The sequence below is a fragment of the Dama dama genome, chromosome 13, assembly GCF_033118175.1.
Source record: "Dama dama isolate Ldn47 chromosome 13, ASM3311817v1, whole genome shotgun sequence".
Taxonomy (NCBI): Eukaryota; Metazoa; Chordata; class Mammalia; order Artiodactyla; family Cervidae; genus Dama; species Dama dama.
The window spans coordinates 66,463,984-66,477,276 of record NC_083693.1 but is presented as its reverse complement, the minus strand read 5'-3'; the positions used below and the strand labels follow the sequence as shown (position 1 = coordinate 66,477,276).

Sequence of the window (13,293 nt, the reverse complement as noted above, 5' to 3'; positions counted from 1 at the left end):
CAATTTTTAAAAGACATAAAGAGAGTAAAAGAGTTAGGGATGACGGAGACCCATCCTGGGGAGGGAATCTTGAAGGAGGAGAAGTTTCCACACAGCAGGAAACCCTTTCACCAGCAGATCTGTGGGGAGTTTTGGAATCTCAGAGGGCAACATAACCGGGAAGAAAAAACAAAACACAGAGTATGCTCCTAACCACAACTGCAAGCAGAGAAGTAGCCCAGATGTTCGCCTCTGCCACCAGCAAGTGGGGGCTGGACAGGGAGGTGCAGGCTGCGTGCTTAGGATGACTGGGCCTGAATGCCCTGAGGACAATCTGAGGGAGCTTAGGTGAGATAGCAACCCAAACAGTGGGATAGCCAGAGAGAAAAAAAAGAGAGAGAGAGAGAGAGAGAGAGAGAGAACTTTCCAGCAAAAGGCTCTAACCTGATGTGCAACCTGGCCCTCTCACAGAACAAAGGATTGAGCGAACACCAAAGGAAAGCTAGCCACCTGCATACAGGCCCCTCCCCGACCACTGGAGGCAGAGAGGCAGGCGAGCCATAGCCAGAGTTGGAAGGCGAGGGGCAATCTTGGCCCCAGAGATGGCACCTTCCACCAAACTGTGAGCAGGCTCCCAGTTGCTAACCATGTCTTCCTGGGATCCTGGATGGTTGACATCCACCAGGAGGGCTGCAGCCTGAGATCAGCTCTCCAGAGCAGACACAGGGCACATCTGAGACAGTGTTCCCCAGGGGGGTGGGTGGGGGGAGTGGGCAGAGTGTCTGAGACCAGGGAGGTGATTAAGATGCCCGGCCCACACAGGACAGTGCACTCACCAAGCACCTGGTTCGCTGAGCTGCTCGGACTTGGGAAGGGCACAAAATGCATGCTCAGCTGAATCTGTGCCCTTGTGGAGTACCCGAGAAACTGAACCTCAGCAGCATAGACCCGGAATGTGCACGAAATGCAGGCTTGCTTTGGACAGTGCCCCTGCAGAGCAACCTGGAGCCTGGGCAGTGTAGACCCAGAAAACACATGCTGCTGTGAGCTGGGGCACACTCATGTGTGGTCCATATACTGCAGGCACTCCCAACACATGCCAGCTCTATTTGTTTGCAGTGTTCACCCCTCCCCACAACACAACTGAAAAAGTAAGCCTAAATAAAGTGACCACCTTCGTCCCCTTCTGTCAGGGCAGAAATTAGGCACTGAAGGGACTTGCAAAGAGAGGAAGCCAAAATAAACTGTCAGGTGAGTGTATGCTCCTCGGTTCTTTGTCTCATCACAACAAAAATTTGGAGTGACGGACCTCGAAGCCCCTTGGTGGGTCACAGCTCTAGGAGGACAGACGGTGTTATAGCTCTTAAATAAATCAGTGTTACAGCTTTATTTATTTAGATAATAGCAGGAAAATCCATCTTTGAGGCGTGAGGGCACGTCGATCCAAAGACACAAAGAGAAGAGTGCCCCATCGTGCGGGAGAGAGAGAGGGGAGAGAGAGAGAGAAGAGGGCTTTGACTCCTCTTTTTATATGTTTTTTTGTTCCCCCTGGGCCTGTCCTATGCAAATTGGGCTTAGGCAGGAGCGTTGTTTGTTTTATCTGAGGTTCTCACTCTGGTCCTCGGACCTTCCTTTGTTCTATTTTCGCGGGCTTTTCCTTTCCAGGTCTTTTAGCCACCGCCATTTTAGACTCCTTATCCCTATTCTAACTAACTAACATTCCCCCCTCAAGAGATGGGAGGCCCAGTCCTTTGGGAATAGGGGTGTTGAGGTCTCTCTGGCTACTTCCTGCTGAACTGGGATGGCGAGGGGCATTGGGCCTCCCCCTCTTGCTAGTCTCAGGCCTCAGAGTCCTTCTAGCGGTGTCCGTCTAAGGGTGACTGATGTTTTCCGTGGTTGGCTGTAGTTTTGTATCTTTGTTGAACTGGCGCTGCATGTTGTAGCTTGACCTGGGCAGAGACAAGACAGGTTAGACCATTGACAGTACATGGAACAGTCATTAGCAGCATCAGTGTGGCATAACAAGGACTAGTAGGGGCATTAGCCAATTTTAAATTCACATCACCAGGATGGCTCAAGTCTCTCCTTGTTCAGAGATCAGAAGAACTATCTCCTGTCTGTTTTGGAGTATTACTTCTGCAAAGCTGTGTTGGCTCTTTAGAGCTGTCTTGAGAAATCTTATCCCCAGAGACCAGATTTTGGGGTTGTTTATTAGAATGGCACTCATTTGTAGTTCTGAATCGGTATCTGAGATCTCCCAGGGGCTCACAGGTGTATTGAGTGTCCTCTTCTGTTTTCTTCCATGGCTTGACTCGTGAGTAGTGAATCCAGGAGTCATGTCCTGGCACCTTGACCGCTGTGGGAGTAGAAAGTATTACAGGGTAGGGGCCCTTCCATGTGGGCTGGAGTTGAGCCTTTGGGGACCCATCTTTCCAGACTGTAATTAGGACTTCAGTCCCTGGAGCATATAGTGGTGACTCCTTGGAGTCTTTTGGGTCCTGGCTCATACCCCACAAGCATATATCCTGTTGGAATTGCCCAATAGCCATGGTATAAGACTGGAGGGTCTGAACCTCTGGATCTAGGAAGAGGTCATTGACATAAACAAAAGGTCTCCCATATAGCATCTCATAAGGACTAAGACCAACCTGTTCCTTAGGGGCAATATGGGTACGGAGGAGAGCTATTGGTAAAGCCTCCTTCCATCCCAGGGAGGTCTCTTGGGTTATCTTTTTTATCGCTGATTTTAAGAATTGGTTGGCTCTTTCTACTTTTCCTGAAGACTGAGGTCTCCAGGCACAATGGAGATAATAAGTAATGCCCAATGCTTTACAGACTCCTTGGGTGATCTTAGAGGTAAATGATGTCCCATTGTCACTTTGTAATGACCTGGGCAGCCAAACCTTGGAATGATTTCATGGAGCAGTTTTTTTTTTACTACCTCTTCAGTCTTCTCAGTTCAGGTGGGAAAGCCTTCAATCCATCCTGTGAATGTATCTATCATGACTAATAGGTATTTATACCCTTGAGAAACTGGCATCTGGGTGAAGTCCATCTGCCAGTCCTCTTCTGGATAGGCCCCACGTTGTTGGACGGGCTGGGCCAGCTGGGGTCTTTGAGCTCCTTGGGGGTTGTTTAATTGGCAAGTGAGACAAGAGGAGACCACTTGTCTTATAGTTGTTTGGAAGCCTGTTCCTCTGAAAGACCTTTCTAGTAATCTTTGGAGGGCCTTTTCTCCTAAATGAGTGGTAGCGTGTAAGGAGTTAACCAACTTCCATTGGAGGTTTCCAGGCAGAAAAAGGAGCCCCTCCTTTTGGAATCACCCCATATGATCTTCTTGAAAGCCCTCACTCTTAGCTTTAAGAGTTTCACCTTCAGTATATGAAGGAGTTTCTGACAAGTTAGTCTGTGGAACTAAGGTGGCAACCCCTATTAGGTCATGGTTCTGTAACGCTGCTCTCTCAGCTGCCTGATCGGCTGCTTGGTTCCCTCGTGCCACTTCAGTGCTCGCTTTTTGGTGTCCTTTACAGTGGGAGACTGAAACCTCAGCGGGCAGATGAACTGCCTCCAAGAGTCTAAGAATTTGATCACCATATTTGATTGGGGACCCTCGGGTGGTCAAGTGGCCCCTTTCTTTCCAGATAGCTGAATGTGCATGTAGCACCAGAAAGGCATACTTGGAGTCAGTGTAAATGGCTATTCTTTTTCCTTTTCCCAGCTCTAAAGCTCGAGTCAGGGCTATGAGCTCAGCTAATTGGGCTGAAGTACCTGGCAGCAGAGGCTTAGCCTCTATGATCTCAAAATTGGAGACTACTGCATATCCGGCTCTTCTTTTTCCATCCAAGACAAAGATGCTTCCGTCAGTGTACCAGATTTCTTCAGGATTGATCAGAGCATCTTCTGACAATCCCTCTCGGGGTTTTGTCCAGTGGTCCAAGGTTTCTAGACAGGAGTGAAAGGGGAGAGAGCCCTCGGGGGTAGGCAGGAGGGTGGCTGGGTTAAGAACCTCACAAGGGGGTATAGTGAGGCCTGGATTTTCCATCAGTATTACTTGATATCTGAGGATTCTTTGATCAGACATCCTTAAATGGCCTCTCCCATTTAGGAGTTGTTTTACTTGGTGGCTGGTAAAAATAGTTAGTTTGCCCCCAAAGGAGAGTTTTAAAGCATCTTCTATCATGATTGCAATAGCTGCAAGATATTTGAAGGTGGGGGAGGGGGGCCAGCCTTGGGCGGTTGGATCAAGTCTCTTGGATAAGTAAGCTACAGGCTGGGGCTCAGATCCCAACCTTTGAGTTAACGCTCCCAAGGCTATTCCCTCTCTTTCATGGAATGCTTTTTTTGGATCTGGCAACCTCAAGGCAGGTGCCTGAGTTAAGGCCTGTTTTAGTGTAGCCTCTGCCTTCTTTTGAGGAGTTCCCCACATTAGTGGGATTGAATCATCTCATCCTTTTAAGCTTTTATATAAGGGCTGGGCAATTAGACCATAGTTGGGTATCCAGATTCTACAGTACCCAGTTAGCCCCAGGAAAGCTCACAATTGTTTTCGAGTCGTGGGGGAGGGCAACTGGAGGATTCCTTGTACCTGAGGACAAGGCCTCAGAGGACAGCCTCCTGGACTCGTGTGTAATCTGAACTCCCAGGTAAGTGATTTTTGTCTCGACCATCTGTGCCTTAGCACGGTAGACTTTATATCCCCTTTCTGCCCAAAAAGTTTAGAACCTGAATTGCATGCTGTTGGGCACTTTTCTCATCTGGAGAGCAGATTAGTAGGTCATCTACATATTGTAATATTTTCCCATTAGGTCCCAGGTCCAGATCTAGGAGATCCTGGCTAAGGGCCTGTCCAAACAAGTGGGGGCTATCTCTGAACCCCTGAGGTAATACTGTCCAGGTCATCTGTTGGTGTTTTTCTCCTGGGGCCTCCCACTCAAAAGCAAAAAGATATTGGGATTCTTTAGCCAGTGCTATGCAAAAAAATGCATCTTTGAGATCCAAGACTGTAAACCACTTGGCACTGGGTGGGATTTCTCCCAAGATTACATAGGGATTGGGTACTGTGGGATGGACGGGGACTACAGTTTCATTTATGATCTGGAGATCTTGAACCATTCGCCAGATTCCATCCTTTTTCTTTACTGAGAGGATTGGGGTGTTACATGGTGAACTGGTGGGGACCAATAGCCCACAAGCAAGGAATTTATTTATTAAAGGCTGTAGTCCCTCCCGAGCCTCTCTTTTGAGAGGATATTGTTTCTGGTTAGGAAACCGAGTGGGATCTCAGAGGACAATGATGACCGGTTCGGCTTGGTGGGCTCGTCCAGGAATCCCCTGGTCCCACACCTGGGGGTTAATTTTGTCCTCCCATAGTCTTTGTTCTCTCTCTCTTGGAGGTGTAATGGGTTCCTCAGTAGTAACCAGAAGCTGTAGGGCCCTAGGGGCTGAAAAGCTTCCCATCACAAGGGTGGTCCCCAGTTTAGTGAGTATGTTTCTTCCCATTAAGGGAGTAGGACAGTCAGGGACAACCAGGAACTGGTGGGAAAATATCTGTCCATCCCAGCAACAAAGAAGTGCTTGGGTGAATCTTCTAGTAGTTGCTTTTCTTATAGCACCCAAAATGGTACAGGTTTGGGAGGAGAAGGCTCCAGAGTAGGAGATCAAGACAGAGTAGGTAGCCCCTGTGTCAACCAAGAAATTCTCGGACCTACCTGCCACATCCAGTTGCACCCTTGGCTCCAGCCCCGTGATGGTTATCCGTGACAGGCAGGCTGGCTGGAGCAGGCTGCTTCAGTCCTCTTGAACCATCGTGAGGGAAGGCTTGGCGCTTGACCTTAAGGCTCTTGGGTCCCGAGGGCAGAGTGCCGCCCAATGTCCCAGTTGATGGCATTTGTGGCAAGCTGTTCTAGGAGACTTGTCACGGTTAGGACACTCTTTGGCCCAATGCTCCGCTTGTCTACAGATTAGGCGTTTGCTTCGTGCCTTGTCATTCAAGGGCTCGGGGTGTGCCATAGGGCTTCCCTGGAGGGCGGCCAGCATCTGGGCATGCCTTGTCTCTTTTCTTCTCTCCCTCGCTTGGGCCTTGGCCTCCTTCTCCTGTTCTCTGTTATAAAAGGTATTGGTGGCTGTCTGGATCATCTCATCTAAAGAGGCAGCAGAGTCCTGCTGCTATAGCTGTTGTAACTTAATTCTGATATCTGATGCACATTGGGACAGGAATTTGTCCTTTAAAATCACCTGTCCTTCGTAAGAGTCTAAGTCCAAATTGGTAAACTTTTGGAGGGCCTCTTTCAGCCTTTCCAGAAAGGCAATGGGGTTCTCATTGGACTCCTGAGTTATTGCTGAGACCTGGGCATAGCAGATTACTTTTTGCTGGGCTGCTTTCAGTCCTGCCTTTATACAGATTAGAAAATGATCTCTTTCCCAGATGTGCTCAGGGTCATTATAATTCCAGTTAGGATCAGAGGAGGGAATTGCAGTTTCCCCTACTGGGTATCTATCGTTTGACATGTGAAGCCCTGCTGCATACCTCCGGGCTTCCTTTAAGACCCTAGTATGTTCAGGGTCAGATAAAGTTTGACTAAATATGACCATGGTGTCCTTCCAAGTCAAGTCAAAGGCCAAGGTAATATGTTGGAACGTATCTATGTATTTGCCTGGGTCATCTGTATAGCTTCCCAGGTCTTGTTTGATCTGTCTTAGTTCTAAGAGGGAGAAGGGTTTATGGACTCGGGATGGTCTGAATTCTCCTCCAGTTTCAACTAAGGGACATACTCGAGCTGACTTTTGTGGAGGGGGTGTTCCTGGATATGGGGGAACGCTTGGAGGCAAGGAAGAAGCACCAGGCAACTCGGGAGCTGTGGGAGGTGAGCCTTCACGGGGGGCTTCCTTCTCTTGGTTGCCTGTGCCTAACACCATTTGCCTAGTGGGCTCACTTTTAGGGCGTACAACAATCCCATACTTAAGACAGAGTTCCTTCATATCTCTCAGTCTGAAGAAAATTTGGACATAGGGGATCTCTGTCCATTTCCCTTGTCTTTTGCAGAATAATTCTAATTGCAGGATGGTATTGTAATTTAAAGTCCCATCCTCGGGCCAGTGTTCCTCGTTCCCCAGTGGATACCATGGCCACGCAGTGGCACAAAAGAATTTCAAACGACCCTTCCTCAGAGCTAGAGGATCGAACAGCTTCCAGTTGTCAAGGATGCATCTCAAGGGCGTCTGCCGGGAAATGGATTGGTTATTTCCCATCTGAAAAACAGTCATGTTAGGGAGGAAAAGGAAAAGAAAAAAACTAATAGGCTTTTTGAAGCTTATCCTACCCAGTACTGTAGCAACCTGAGAGCCAGGCGTCCCCGGGTCAGGATGCAGATCTCCAGGCAGGCTGAGGCGTGACAGCCTCCTGAGATCGAATCCCTGGGCAGGTCGAGGCATGACGGCCTCCTGAGAATTGAGCCCCTGGGCGGGTCGAGGCGTGACGACCTCCTGGGACCCTTGGGACTGGCGGATCCCCAAAAGGCTGAGGCGTGACAACATTTCAAGAACCAGATCCCTAGGCAGGTCAAGGCGTGATGACCTCCTGGGACCCCTGGACTGGAGTTTGGGCGTCCCCAAGATCTCCAGTGTGACCAATGCTAGGTAGGACTAAGGGGTTGGATATTATACAGTACTTGCCTCCTAAGGCCAGCTATTTTTTGGTTATCCCTCTAGAAGACTGTAGAGGCAACATTGTGGGCCCGGATGGGGCTGAGGAAAGGAGCATGAAACAGGAAGGAAGAGGGGCAGAGCACAACCTTTGGAAGAATGACATAGCACCAGGGCATAACGTAAACCGATTAATAAAGTCAATTGGGTCTATCAAGACAAGTCAAATTCCAGCAAACTTTAATCCCCAATCGGTAAACCAAAAGACACACCCAGAGATGACAGAACAGCCCTAAGGCACTGTCAACAGAGGGAGGAGTGGGTGGTTCCCCAATGGCTGGGATGATCCTCCCACTCATTAGCATATGAATTCTCCCCGTTTGCAAAACTTAGTTAGGTCACATTCCATGGCCGGTACCCTATAGAATGGGTGCTTTTCTCTGAATCCTAGCAAATCCACCTCCCACTTATCGCTTTGTCTATCACTGAATTTTTGTAATAAGACCTCAGAGCCTGAGCTGGGCATCCTGGGTTTTGGTCGGGCTCGCATCCCGGGAGAGAGAGCTGAAGGAAAAGAGGGAAAAGCAGTGGGAAAGGTGTGCCAAGGAATCCCCTTCATAGCCTACTGGAAAGTTTGCTAGATATCTAGCCGGTGCTCACAGTTTTCATTGGCCTGATTTTTGGCACAAAGAGTAAGAACAAAAGAACCCCCACCAGCTTCGGTAACCGCTACTGGGGCCCAGCAGATAGTGCCTTTGGGACATACTGAAAAATAGCCTCTCCAGAGTCCCTCAATTGCACCCACTGCCGCCTGCCTGTTCGCGGGAGGTTCAAGGAAATGAGAAACGAGAGATTGTAATTGTTAGGCATGTCCTTCCAGCCATAGGAGCGAGGACCTCCTACCTTAACCGGAGGTCGTCTGGAATGTGAGGCTGAGCCACGTGGGCTTTCTGCCGAGTTCGTTTTTCACTACACCGGTTTCCAGCACGACGGCCTTCCACTGCGCTGGGTTTTCTTCGCGTTCCACTTCTACAGGAGCTTCACTGAGTTGGGCTCCTGCTGCGCTTGGCCTCTTCAGCTTGGAGGTTGTTTCAGCCAGGTTAAATCCGAGTCACGGCACCAGAGATGTCACACGAGTGTATGCTCCTCGGTTCTTTGTCTCGTCACAACAAAAACTTGGAGTGATGGACATTGAAGCCCCTTGGTGGGTCACAGCTCTCAGAGGACAGACCGTGTTATAGCTGTTAAATAAATCAGTGTTACAGCTCAGTGTTACAGCTCTATTTATTTAGATAATAGCAGGAAAATCCATCTTTGAGGCGTGAGGGCACGTCAACCCAAAGATGCGAAGAGAAGAGCGCCCCATCGTGTGGGAGAGAGAGAGCAGAGAGGGGAGAGAGAGAGAGAGAAGAGGGCTTTGGCTCCTCTTTTTTTATGTTTTTTTGTTCCCCCTGGGCCTGTCCTATGCAAATTGGGCTTAGGCAGGAGTGTTGTTTTTTTACCTGAAGTTCTCACTCTGGTCCTCGGACCTTCCTTTGTTCTATTTTCATGGGCTTTTCCCTTCCAGGTCTTTTAGCCACCGCCATTTTGGACTCCTTATCCCTATTCTAGCTACCTAACAAAACAAAGAGGAGGGAACTGCTCTGGAAGTGACAGAGCAACAGATGAAAACACCCTAGTTAACATTCACTAACCATTGGAAGGGGCCTACACACCTTGAGAAGAAGGACAAGCTGGAACAAGGAACTATCTGAAACTGAACTGACTCCACACTGCCCACAAAAGCTCCAGAGAAATTCCTAGATAGATTTTTACTATTATGACTTTTAAAATTTTAAGTTCTTTATTACTCCTTTAATTTTTATTTTTATAACCTACTGAAGTGAAGTGAAGTCACTCAGTCGTGTCTGACTCTTTGCGACCCCACGGACTGTAGCCTACCAGGCTCCTCCCTCCATGGGATTCCCAGGCAAGAATACTGGAGTGGGTTGCCATTTCCTTCTCCAGGGGATCTTCCTGGCTCAGGGATTGAACCCAGGCCTCCTGCATTGCAGGCAGATGCTTTAACCTCTGAGCCACCGGGGAAGCCCTATAACCTACTATTACCTTCCTGGTCACTTCTATCTCCTCCTCCCTCTTCTGTTCTTCATGTAACTCTGTGAACCTCTCTCAGTGTCCCTCACTGTGGAGAATTGTTTCACCATTAACCTTGATGTTTTATCATTTGTGCTGTATGGATGGAGAAGTCTTAAGGCTACTGTAAGAATAAGATTGAAATCCAGAGGCAGGAGGTTTAACTCCAAAACTTGATAACACCAGAGAACTCCTGATTCCAGGGAACATTAATAAACAAGAGCTCATCCAAAAGCCTCCATACCTACACTGAAACCAAGCTCCACCCAAGAGCCAATAAGCTCCAGAGCAAGACATACCAAGCTAATTCTCCAGCAAAGCAGGAACACAGCCCTGAGCACTAAAAGACAGGGTGCCCAAAGCCATGCCAAACTCATAGTTAACTCAAAACTCACTGCTGGACTCTTCATTGCACTCCAGAGAGAAGAGATCCAGCTCCACCCACCAGAACGTAGATGCACGTGCCCCAACCAGGAAACCTTGACAAGCCACTAGTCGAACCCCACCGACAGGGAGCTAGCTCCACAACAAAGAGGAACCACAAACTTCCAGCCTACAGAAAAGCCACCTCAAACACAGCAATCTAAACAAAATAAAAAGGCAGGGAAATATTCAGCAGGTAAAGGAACATGATAAATGCCCACCAAACCAAACAAAAGAGGAGGAGATAGGGAGTCTACTTGGGAAAGAATTCAGAATAATGATAGTAAAGATGACCCAAAATCTTGAAAACAAAATGGAGTTACAGATAAATAGACGAGAGACAAGGATTGAGAAGATGCAAGGAATGTTTAACAAGGACCTAGAAGAAATAAAAAAGAGTCATCAGTAATGAATAATGCAGTAACTGAGATCAAAAGAACTCTGGAGAGAAGCAACAGTAGAATAACTGAGTCAGAAGAGAGGGTAAGTGAGGTGGAAGATAGAATGGTGGCAATAAATGAAGCAGTGAGAGGAAAAAAATTAAAAGAAATGAGGACAGCCTCAGAGACATCTGAGATAATGTTAAATGCCCCAACATTTGAATCATAGGAGCCCCAGAAGAAGACAAAAAGAAAGGGCATGAGAATTTACTTCAGGAGATAATAGTTGAAAACTTCCCTAAAATGGGTAAGAAAATAGCCACCCAAGTCCAAGAAATCCAAGATGAAACACCCCAAGACACATATTAATCAAATTAATGAAGATCAAACACAAAGAGCAAATATTAAAAGCAGCAAGGGAAAAGCAACAAATAATACACAAGGGGATTCCCATAAGGATAATAGCTGATCTTGCAATAGAAACTCTTCTATTGCAGAAGGGAATGGCAGGACATAATTATAGTGATGAAAGAGAAAAACCTACAACCCAGATTACTATACCCAGCAAGGATCTTGTTCAAATATGAAAGAGAAAGCAAAAACTTTACAGACAAGCAAAAGCTGAGCGAATTCAGCACCACCAAACCAGCTCTTCAACAAATGCTAAAGGATCTTCTCTAGACAGGAAACTCAGAAAAGGTTTATAAACATGAAGCCAAAATAACAAAGTAAATGGCAATGGGATCATACTTATCAGTAACTACCTTAAATGTAAATGGGTTGAATGTCCTAACCAAAAGACAAAGACTGGCTGTATGGGTACAAAAATGAGACCTCTATACATGCTGTCTACAAGAGACCCACCTCAAACCAAGGGACACATACAGACTGAAAGTGAAGGGCTGGAAAAAGATATTTCATGCAAATGGAGGCCAAAAGAAGGCAGGAGTAGCAATACTCATATCAGATAAAATAGACTTTGAAATAAAGGCCATGAAAAGAGACAAAGAAGGACACTACATAATGTTTGAAGGACCAATCCAAGATGTTCAGTTCAGTTCAGTTCAGTCGTGTCCAACTCTTTGTGACCCCATGAACCACAATATGCCAGGCCTCCCTGTCCATCACTAACTCCCAGAGTCCACCCAAACCCATGTGTATTGAGTCAATGATGTCATCCAATCATCTCATCCTCCGTTATCCCCTTCTCCTGCCCTCAATCTTTCCCAGCACCAGGGTCTTTTCCAATGAGTCAGCTTTTAACATCATGTGGCCAACGTACTGGAGTTTCAGCTTCAACATCAGTCCTTCCAGTGAACACCCAGGACTGATCTCCTTTAGGATGGATGGGTTGCATCTCCCTGCAGTCCAGGGGACTCTCAAGAGTCTTCTCCAACACCATAGTTCAAAAGCATCAATTCTTCGGTGCTCAACTTTCTTTACAGTCCAACTCAATGTCTCTGCTTTTTAAAATGCTGTCTAGCTTGGTCATAACTTTCCTTCAAAGGAGTAAGGGTCTTTTAATTTCATGGCTGCAATCACCATCTGCAGTGATTTTGGAGCCCAGAAAAATAAAGTCTGCCACTGTTTCCACTGTTTCCCTATCTATCTGCCATGAAGTGATGGGACTGGATGCCATGATTTTAGTTTTCTGAATGTTGGGCTATAAGCCAACTTTTTCACTCTCCTCTTTCACTTTCATCAAGAGGCTCTTTAGTCCTTCTTCACTTTCTGCCTTAAGGGTGGTGTCATTTGCATATCTGAGGTTATTGATATTTCTCCCGGCAATCTCCATTGCAGCTTGTGCTTCTTCCAGCTCAGCGTTTCTCATGATGTACTCTGCATATAAGTTAAATAAGCAGGGTGACAATATACAGCCTTGACGTACTCCTTTTCCTATTTGGAACCAGTCTGTTGTTCCATGTCCAGTTCTAACTGTTGCTTCCTGACCTGCATATAGGTTTCTTAAGAGGCAGGTCAGATGGTCTGGTATGCCCAGCTCTTTCAGAATTTTCCACAGTTTTTCCACAGTCTACTGGACCATTCACTTTTATAGGCCATTTATAGTCACATTCTTATAGACCATTATGGTATGACCTAAAACAAATCCCTTATGACTATACAGTGGAAGTGAGAAATAGATTTAAGGGACTAGATCTGATAGAGTGCCTGATGAACTATGAAGGGAGGTTCGTGACATTGTACAGGAGACAGGAATCAATACCATCCCCAAGAAAAAGAAATGCAAAAAAGCAAAATGGCTGTCTGAGGAGGTCTTTCAAATAGCTGTGAAAAGACAGGAAGCAGAAAGCAAAGAAGAAAAGGAAAGACATATCCATTTGAATGCAGAGTTCCAAAGAGTAGCAAGGAGAGATAAGAAAGCCTTCCTCAGTGATCAATGCAAAGAAATAGAGAAAAACAATAGAATGGGAAAGACTAGAGATGTCTTCAAGAAAATTAGAGATACCAAGGGAACATTTCATGCAAAGATGGGCTCAATAAAGGACAGAAATGGTAGGGACCTAACAGAAGCAGAAGATATTAAGAAGAGGTGGCAAGAATACACAGAACTGTACAAAAAAGATCTTCATGACCCAGATAATCACAATGGTGTGATCACTCACCTAGAGCCACACATCCTGGAATGTGAAGTCAAGTGGGCCTTAGGAAGCATCACTATGAACAAAGCTAGTGGAGGTGATGGAATTCCAGTTGAGCTATTTCAAATCCTGAAAGA

The 13,293-nt window shown here is 46.8% G+C and overlaps 1 protein-coding gene across 6 annotated transcripts; it reads right to left on the bottom strand.

Moving 5' to 3' along the window:
* Positions 1–1,129: 1,129 nt before the first annotated feature.
* LOC133068208 (uncharacterized) lies at positions 1,130–8,856 on the bottom strand. Of its 6 annotated transcripts, XR_009695468.1 has the most exons (4): positions 5,688–8,856; positions 3,748–3,921; positions 2,249–2,335; positions 1,130–1,928 (listed from the first exon to the last, which is right to left on the bottom strand). XR_009695468.1 is itself a non-coding variant. In XM_061159358.1 (2 exons), the coding sequence occupies exons 1-2, from the start codon at positions 4,403–4,405 to the stop codon at positions 2,070–2,072; spliced, it is 924 nt and encodes a 307-aa protein (XP_061015341.1). In that variant the 5' UTR covers positions 4,406–5,680; the 3' UTR covers positions 1,130–2,069. The 6 variants fall into 6 exon arrangements, 1 of the variants encoding a protein (XP_061015341.1); XR_009695467.1 differs by having other exon boundaries at positions 1,130–2,335; positions 3,748–3,949; XR_009695466.1 differs by having other exon boundaries at positions 1,130–2,335.
* Between the last annotated feature and the right edge of the window lie 4,437 nt (positions 8,857–13,293).

Excerpts from the sequence above, each read along its gene's own strand:
- LOC133068208 (XM_061159358.1), bottom strand. The coding sequence starts at position 4,405 with ATGTGGGGAACTCCTCAAAAGAAGGCAGAGGCTACACTAAAACAGGCC. Across the intron at positions 2,336-3,747 it reads GGCTAAGCCTCTGCTGCCAG|CGGTCAAGGTGCCAGGACAT; the intron begins GTACTTCAGCCC and ends CTACTCCCACAG.